General features: G+C 49.3%; 1 protein-coding gene across 1 annotated transcript; it reads left to right on the top strand.

The window, feature by feature from the left end:
• Positions 1-4088: 4088 nt before the first annotated feature.
• On the top strand, positions 4089-8383 carry LOC125544233 (NAD(P)-binding Rossmann-fold superfamily protein). The gene is made up of 4 exons (XM_048707848.2): positions 4089-4539; positions 6423-6598; positions 7283-7483; positions 7573-8383. The coding sequence occupies exons 1-4, from the start codon at positions 4290-4292 to the stop codon at positions 8053-8055; spliced, it is 1110 nt and encodes a 369-aa protein (XP_048563805.1). The 5' UTR covers positions 4089-4289; the 3' UTR covers positions 8056-8383.
• Positions 8384-9314: the final 931 nt, after the last annotated feature.

The raw sequence follows: 9314 nt of genomic DNA, 5'->3' as shown, positions 1-9314 counted from the left end.
CCCCCCCCAAGGGGAGTCCTAATAGGACAAGGGGAAGGGGGTGCGGCCCCTCTTTCCCACTCCCTCTCCCTCTCCTTCCTTCTTCTCCTAGTTGGACTAGGAAAGGAGGAACGTACTCCTACTAGGAGTAGGATTCCCCTCTTGGGGCGCGCCATAGGGGCCGGCTGACCCTCCCCTCCTCTCTCCTTTATATACGGGGTAGGGGGCACCCCATCGACACACAAGTTGATCTTTAGCCGTGTGCGGTGCCCCCTCCACAATTTTCCACATCGGCTATATTGTCGTAGTGCTTAGGCGAAGCCCTGCGTCGGTAACTTCATCATCACCATCAACACACCGTCGTGCTGACGCAACTCACCCTCGACCTCAACTAGATCAAGAGTACGAGGGGCGTCACCGAGCTGAACGTGTGCAGATCGCGGAGGTGCCGTGCGTTCGGTACTTGATTGGTTGGATTGCGAAGACGTTTGACTACATCAACTGCGTTACTTAACGCTTTCGCTTTTGGTCTACGAGGGTACGTAGACGGACTCTCCCCTCTCGTTGCTATGCATCTCCTAGATAGATCTTGCGTGATCGTAGGAAATATTTTTAAATACTACGTTCCCCAACAAATACATGTCTGGATACATAGACAACAATATATCCCTAGTGAGCCTCTACCGGACCAGCTCGTTGATTAAAGATGGCTATGGTTTCCTAGCCATAGACATGAGTTTTCATTTGATAACGGGATCACATCATTAGGAGAATGATGTGATGGACAAGACCCAAACTATAAACATAGCATATGATTGTATCAAGTTGATTGCTATCGTTTTCTACATGTCAAGTATTTGTTCCTATGACCATGAGGTCATGCAACTCACTGACACCGGAGGAGTACCTTGCATGTATCAAACATCGCAACGTAACTGGGTGACTATAAAGATGCTCTACAGGTATCTTCGAGGGTGTCAGTTGAGTTGGCATGGATCAAGACTGGGATTTGTCACTCCGTATGATGGAGAGGTATCTCAGGGCCCACTTGGTAATACAACATCACTATGAGCTTGCAAGCGATGTGACTAAAGATTTAACCATGGGATCTTTTATTATGAAATGAGTAAAGAGACTTTTCGGTAACGAGATTGAACTAGGTATGGAGATACCGACGATCGAATATCGGGCAAGTAACATACTGATGGACAATTGGAACTGCGTACGGGATTAGCTGAATCATTGGCATCGAGGTCCGACCGATAAAGATCTTTGTAGTATATGTAGGAACCACTATGGACATCCAGGTCCCGCTATTGGTTATTGACCGTAGAGGTGTCTCGGTCATGTCTGCATAGTTCTTGAACCCGCAGGGTCTACACACTTAACGTTTGGTGACGATATAAGTATAGTTGAGTTGTTGTGTTAGTGATCGAAGGTTGTTCGAAGTCCCGTATGAGATCCCAGACATGACGAGGAACTCCTGAGTGGTCCGGAGGTGAAGATTGATATATAGGATGAAGGGGTTCAGATTTTGGAAGTGTTCCGGGGGGTACCGGGTTATCGCTGGAAGACCCAAAAGAGTTTCGGGGGCCCTCGGCAAGTGTTGGGGGGTCTCATGGGACAAGGGAAGGGGCACACCAGCCCACAAGGGGCTGGGCGCCCCCCTCACCTCAACCCACGCACCAGGAGGTGGTGCGTGATGCGGCTTGAACTACGTCGGTATTTCCCCAAAGAGGAAGGGATGATGCAGCACAGCTACAGTAGGTATTTCCCTCAGTGATGAGACCAAAGTTATCGAACCAGTAGGAGAACCAAGCAACACTATGTAAACGGAACCTGCACCCCTGAGAATGAAGTGCTCAATTTTAAATAAAGGGGAGGAGAGAGTTTAAAAGATGCTTGGTATAGGATTTGCGATGCTAAAAATAGATCAACTCGTAAGCAATCCACTATCGTTATTCTTCGCAATTTTTATGTGGGTATTATTACCTGGTATAGATTTGTGCTTGACACTATTACCGGAGGAAATTTCTTGAGTACTCACCCTATTGATGCCTTCAATGCTATGGCAAATTTAGTAGGATCACCACCTATTACTATTAATGAAACGACATTGACTTTGAAATTATGCTAAGGTTAGAAGCTATTGAATAAAATGCGTACCATTGAGCATATTGGAAATCTAGACAAAAAGGTTCATAATCAAGTAACCCAATATGGCTCGAAGTTAGGAACTACATAAAAATGTTAAAGAAGAAGGAACCAATAATTAATCAAAGAATAGAACAAAGTCCTTCTAGAATTGATAATTTGGAAGAAATTATTAATAATCCAGGTTCCGCTTTTTCTTCCGTTAAAACAATTGAGAGGACTCCTAATAAGAATTCTAAGTTTAAGTATATTCTTAAGAATAAGGGTGCCACATCTAGTAAGGGGAACGAAGATCTTAGAATGATTAGTGTGCATCCCAACTTCATTGATTTGATAAAGGTACCTATTAATGAAAACAAATTCCTCACCTTTGTCCCTAGGAGTGTGATTATTAAAAACATGTATGCTAAACCTCCTAGGAAGCATGGATGTATAATTGAGGAGTTGGATGTGAAGGATTTGTGCACGCCGGAATCGGAGGCACGCGTTGCGTGTCGCGACGGGCAGCGGGCAAGAGGGAGGGACGCGGCGGAGCAATCCGTGCGCCGCCACCGCGGGTTGCCGGCGGAGACAGACGAGGACGAGTGGCTCCTCGCTTGGGTCTACCTCCGTCGCTGACGACGGCGGAGACAGACGTTCGCCCCCTATGGAGGAAGAACGTGAAGGCACTCCGGTTTGTCATTGAGCAGTCAGAGCGCGAGGTGGTGGAGGCAATGGCGGAGGCGGGTCGGGTGCCCAAGTTGAAGCGACAGCAGGACAGAGCCGTCTGCCGGATGAAGGGGCTCATCGTCCTCTCCGTCTCCTCGCCCGACTGCGACGATGACTACAGTTCCACCTCCTCCGCCGACGAGCAAGATCACCACCAGCCGCGTACGCCTACAGCTGCGTTGGTGACCGGAAGGACAAAGGCCCCTCGAGGAAGTTGTGATCCCGCTCCTCCATCGTTTATATTATCATTTTTAGTTGTTTAAGTTACGAACTTGTTCGGTGATGAATTGTGGTGATCTTTTGGATGTTGTAGTGGGTTTCTGTGCATTTCTTTTCCGTCTGATATCGATATCTTTGTCTATTGTCCGCTGCCAGATATGAGGTACGCGGACGCGAAATCGATTATTTAAGATGTGACTAGTCACTATGCACGATATTTGAGGGCCCGGATTTGCTGCCCACAGATGCTCTTAGCTCCTTCAAAATGAGGAGTTGAGGTTTCCACCAGCTCTCTGGATTTTAGAAATTTGGGGAGTACCGATTCACTCACTTCACAGTTTTGAACTAAAACTCCACCAACTCCGGGAGCAGCAGCGTGGAGCGGAGGGACTCTGAACAGTCCCTTACTCTAGCAATGCTTTTATGTGATCCACTCAAAACTTGGACAAAGGAGGCCAGGTAATTGGTCCACGGCTGTGCAACAATTCTTGCATCAAAAGGCACTTTTTTTTTTAAGAAGAAATGCCACGAGAGCAATGCAATGCTCTTGGATCGGCTGGAGAGTATGTCTGGTGTCGGTGACGTTATGTACGGCGGGACCGCCACGTTTCGACCCATATTTTTGTGTACGATCTCCGGGGCCCTGTTTGTTAATGCAGATAAGGTGGGTGGATCGCCTTGCCTCCCGGGGAAAACCCGTCCCATTGCAAGCCAACCACGAGTCCACCCAGAGGAAGAGCGTGCCAGTCTGCAGTCTGCCTGCACAAGAGAAGAGAAGAGATAGTGGAGCCTGCCATTCCACCAACGAACCAAGCCCATGTTCATCTTCTGCAGATCCCATGGTGTATCCAGGGACACGTGCGGATTCAGTTTATTCGAGCCGATTTCTCTCTGGACGGCCCTCAAGCTGCGTAAGCTACACCGTGACCGTGGGATCAGAAGGGCTTAGCGATCCCAGCCCCCCAGCGCAACTACCTCGAGGCAAGGCGCAGACAATCCAGCTCCAAGCTCCAAGCCTATAGCATAACCACCAGTCCACGACTCGCTCTGACGACCCGTAGAGCACAGAGCCCACCTAACCTAAACCTCGCCGCGCCTCCTCCTATAATTATCCACGCCTCGCAGAGCCCGGCCACACCACAGCTGACGCTTGCGAATCACTCCACCAGAAGCAGAACCCAACGCCACCGAGAGACCGGGGGGTGGACGGACGCGCGCGCCCAGGCGGCATGGGCGTCCTACGGAGCACGCAGAGCATGCAGGCGGAGGTGGAGGAGATGCGCGCCGCGCTCTTCCACGGGGGCGGCTGGCGCCCCTCGGCCGGCGACAGCGACGTCAAGCGCGCGGCCGGCGGCGACGAAGGCGCGGCCGGCCCGCGCACCGTGTGCGTCACCGGCGGCATATCCTTCGTCGGCTTCGCCATCGTCGACCGCCTCCTCCGCCACGGATACACCGTGCGCCTCGCCCTCGAGACACAAGGTCAGCCAGCCAGCCATCCTAAAGCCTCGCCGTCGCCGTCGCCGGCCGGCCATTAACCAACTGCTCATCCCCCTTCACCGCTTCCCGCGCTTGATTCGGGGGCCCCGGCCACGGTTGCGACGTCTTGGAAAGAACTGCAGCCTTTACACATACGCGGATGCATCATCATTTGTTGTTTACTCATTCTTTGTGGCGGGCGAGGCGCACCTTCGTGGCAGAGTTGAGCTGAATGCGCCACGTCGTTTTCTGTCCACACCCTGCCTACGTCTGAATCCACGCGTGGTTCACAGTTGCTACATTTGCACTTTGTTTATGCGGAGTAGTATTGTACTTATTTGCTTACCTGTCATATATATGGGATATGAATTTATCCATATGCCCATGTAACTCAATTTGGTGCATCTAGCCTTGGGTGCATTTACAAACTTGCACCAAAAGAGAAGTTATGTGTAGACATCTAGCATACGTGGAGAGTCAGTGGACTGTTTTGTTCTGGCAAGTCCTTTTCTCAGCAAAGTAGAGTCGTTACGGCCTTGCTTGTAAGCAGTTGGCATATTTTACCATTTCGAACCAGCGTCTTGTAGCCCGACTCTCTGTTTCTCCTGTAACAAAAGTTTGTTCGGATGTCACCGTGCTACCTAACCTACCGGTGCACTGGGATTGGTGTGCTGCATCGCACCACCCTTTCCTCTCATTGATTCCAGACCACTAGCTACTAGCTTGTGTACTGTTCCGCCTCTTTTCTTTACGTTCCCAATGGCCAGTTCTTGCAATTTAAATACTCCCTTCGTTGCGGATTACTCGTCGCAGAAATGACATCCATTACTGTGACAAATAATTCATGACAAAGGGAGTAGATACATTTCTATTTAGACAAATTTAAGATAAAAATTTTAGGACTGAGGGAGTATTAGTAAACCTTTGATGTATCGTCAACTGAGACGTGGTTTTCTTTTTCACCGGTTAGAAGATTCGAACTTGTGCATCGCTATGCAAGTCGAATCAGCTTGCCTTTACCTAGCTCCTAATAAATGACCAAAAGAAAAGCGAAAGTGCTGATTAATCAATGAAGATCGAACCTGTGACCACTAATTAAGACGTACGTAACAATCTAGCATCTGCTGAACGTTGAACATGGCTCAGATAACACTTGGCTCGGGATACTTATATTCTCAAATTCGCTCTCGTGCTGTTCTGCACAACTTATATATATGGGGCTTCCGAAAAAATTCCCCTGCTTTCCGTTCCGCGCCTTCCTCTTGGTCAAGCGCTTTCTTTCAAGTTCGTCCTGTTGGTGATGAACTGGTATGCAAATCAAAGAAGTACAACAATATCTACTGCATTCTCCACGGCAGAACAACCGTATTCTTTGACGCGACGATGGAAATTACTAGGTCAACTAGTACATCGTGATTGGTATTCAGGGAGTGCACTAACGCTGCCAACCATTTGTCAGCGACACTTAGTAAGAATAGGTTTATTAACATGCTTCCTTTTACTTCCCTTTTCACATGAAAGGTAGAAATATAAAATAGGTCTGAGCCATTGATTGCATTGAGTAGTGGGTTTGATTAGCTCTCACCTTCTTACCTCCCATGTGAAAAGAGGAGGTCAGAGTGAACATGTTAAAATCGCTTTAAGAAAGAAATGGAGGGAGTAGTACAGTACTAGCTACTCAGTCAACAGCCCTTTGATTGGCTGAACAAATTATTGTGCACAAGTAACAAATGTCTTGTTGGATCATTAGCTAACAAATTGTTCTTTTAGGTCATCAGCTAACAAATTGTTAGGCTATGGCTAATGCACATCATTTGCAGAATCAATTGCAACATGGCAACATGGTATTTGCGTGGTGGATCTTGATATGTCTGTTTTATTGGCAGAGGACCTGGACAAGCTGAGGGAGATGGAGATGTTCGGGGAGGACGGCCGGGACGGGGTGTGGACGGTGATGGCGAATGTGATGGAACCCGACAGCCTGCACCGGGCGTTCGACGGCTGCACCGGCGTGTTCCACACCTCGGCGTTCGTTGATCCCGGGGGCATGTCCGGCTACACGGTGAGTGATCCTCGCTGCTACAATCTCCATAAATTATTTATGTGCCTGCTCCCTACATTGTCATGTCGCCACGTCGAAAAACACACGCAGGGAAGCAGGAGGACCTGCTTTCTTTTGTTTGGTTAACTAGTTTCCTATAAGAAAAATAAGAACATGAAACATGGGTGATACAAGCTGGCACGTACACATATGAACACATCACAAAGTCAAGCCCTTTAAGGATTTGTAGTTTCTTGACCTGATAGTTCACCAAAATACTCAAATTCTTACTGAATGGTTGGTGGAGGATGGACGAAAGATTGTGGTTAGTAGGACCAATGTGGTTACGTTAGGTGGTAACAGCTAAAATGATTCAGTTAACAGACGACCTTTTGTGAAACTATTGAGGACAGCATAGACGAGTCATTTTCGGTATTATTGCCTGCCACCAGCACTAGCCACTAGGTCTAGTGAAACACAGCGCACTGCACCTTATGTTGTGGAGACACTTACATCCTGTTGTGTTGGAGAGACTTCAACATGTGTATCACAGATAAGTGCCCGAATAGTTCCTGCCTTTCTATCCTACATACATACATACATAGTACCAATAGACATTCTGATAGATACACCTTCTCTTGGAAGCAGGAACACATATTTTGTTTACCATGCATCTGACTGAAACAGTCGATCTTGTTCTAACAGAAACATATGGCTAGCTTGGAAGCCCAAGCAGCGGAGCGGGTGATCCAAGCGTGCGTGAGGACGGAATCCGTCAGGAAGTGCGTCTTCACCTCGTCCTTGCTGGCCTGCGTGTGGAGGCAGAACCACCCGCATGAAAGACGGGGCCCGACCATCGTCGACGAGAACTGCTGGAGCGACGAGAGCTTCTGCCGCAACAACAAGGTCCGTCGGTGTTCTCAAGCAAATCTGAATCCATTAGGATTTCCCGCGTCTTTTAGGCAGTGTGGTAATGTGAGGTGGGTCTTTTTCAGCTATGGTTTGCACTCGGCAAGACGGCGGCAGAGAAGGCGGCCTGGAGGGCGGCCCGTGGGAGAGACCTGAAGCTCGTCACCGTCTGCCCCGCGCTGGTCACGGGGCCGGGGTTTCGCCGCCGCAACTCCACCGCCTCCATCGCGTACCTCAAGGGATCTGGTGTCATGCTCGCGGATGGCGTCCTGGCGACGGCGAACGTGGCGACGGTGGCCGAGGCCCACGTCCGGGTGTACGAGGCGATGGGCGACAACACGGCCGGCGGCAGGTACATCTGCTACGACCATGTGATCCAGAGAGCCGAGGAGTTCGCCGAGCTGGAGCGGCAGCTGGGGATCCCGAGCAGAACGGCGGCAGCGCAGAGCGTCGACGACGACGACCGTCCGGCGAGGTTCGAGCTCTGCAAAGGGAAGCTGGGGAGGCTCATGGCTTCGAGGAGGAGGTGCACGTACGATGACTATTACCGCCCTGTCACGTTCCAATAGGGCGTCAAGACAACGCTGCTGGTGGATTTGATTTGAAAGCACTTCTATTGGGTTCGCATCGCACGGCAGGTGACAATTCAACCGTGCACCGATCGCAGTAAGGATGAAGGATTGACTCCCCTAAGTTGGCACATGCTGCTTGATGAGGTCAAAACCTGAATGGAAGGGGGGGACAAAGAGTAGTAGTACTAGTTGATTGTTGATTGTCCCTGTGGACAAAGAGGAGTAGAGACGTGGTAAAATGTACGCCGAGTGCGATGGTGTATATAGTGATAGTGCGATCTTGTAGGTTTATTTGACGCATCAATAAAGTTGGATCGATTTTTTCTTTGCGCTGTCCGCTGTACATTGATACGAACATTACGGAAAAGCCATCCTGTCTGTTTGTCAAATCAGAAGTACAACGCCATTTTCAGCCATTCTGTTTGCAGGTAAAAAGGTTAGTGGCAACTGGAGCACCCTGTCAAATCAAAAGTACAGTATTATTTTTCCATCTTTTGTTTTGCGGCAAGTATCATTTTTCGTTTGAACGTCATCTTACCCAAGCCGTGTCAAAGTTAGAGCATCTATGCCCGCAAGTTGCAAATCCAGACCCCCAGACCTTGACCGGGCACGCCTCATTTGGTGGCTTATATACCCGCGTCCCTTGTATTCGAACCCTCAAAACCACACAAACACGCAGTCCATCAAATCAACTTTGCATCGCCGGACAAAAGAAGCATAGTTCATCGGAGTTCAATGACAAATCCATACTACGAACTTAAAACATAGTTAAAATATAAATATAAACGGGGAAGGGCGGAGGAAATCACCATTTCCTCGCCGGCCCCTTCCCCTTCCGGTTCGTCGGCGCGGCTATGCCCCTCCTCCGTGTAGGCGTCGGCGTCAGAGCCGACGGTGGAGCCGTCTGTCAGGTCCGAGTCGGAGCTGCAACTCATGCCCGATAACCTGCAGAGCAGGCGATTGTCGATGTCAGAACCGGCGGATCTCGGGTAGGGGGTCCCGAGCTATGGATCTTGAATCAATGGGGAACAAGGGACTAGGGACACGATGTTTACCCAGGTTCGGGCCCTCTCTAAGAGGTAAAACCCTACGTCATTTTTGATTATATTGCTTGTGTATATGAGGATTGCAGAGTCAATCTACCATGATATCAGATGAACTAAACCCTAGACTAGTAGGATGATGATTGTTGTTGTAGCCTCTACGGTCTAAACCCTCTAGTTTATATAGAAACCAGGGGTACTAGGGTTACACAT

The sequence above is a fragment of the Triticum urartu genome, chromosome 3A (genome assembly GCF_056163025.1).
Source record: "Triticum urartu cultivar PI428250 chromosome 3A, HENAU_Tu73, whole genome shotgun sequence".
NCBI classification, from domain to species: Eukaryota; Viridiplantae; Streptophyta; class Magnoliopsida; order Poales; family Poaceae; genus Triticum; species Triticum urartu.
The sequence above is the reverse complement of the archived record's forward strand: the minus strand, read 5'-3'. Positions and strand labels throughout refer to the sequence as shown.

Coding starts and splice junctions, on each gene's coding strand:
- LOC125544233 (XM_048707848.2), top strand. CDS start 4,290: ATGGGCGTCCTACGGAGCACGCAGAGCATGCAGGCGGAGGTGGAGGAG. Junction 4,540..6,422: donor CCTCGCCCTCGAGACACAAG/GTCAGCCAGCCA, acceptor TTTTATTGGCAG/AGGACCTGGACAAGCTGAGG. Junction 6,599..7,282: donor GGGGCATGTCCGGCTACACG/GTGAGTGATCCT, acceptor TTGTTCTAACAG/AAACATATGGCTAGCTTGGA.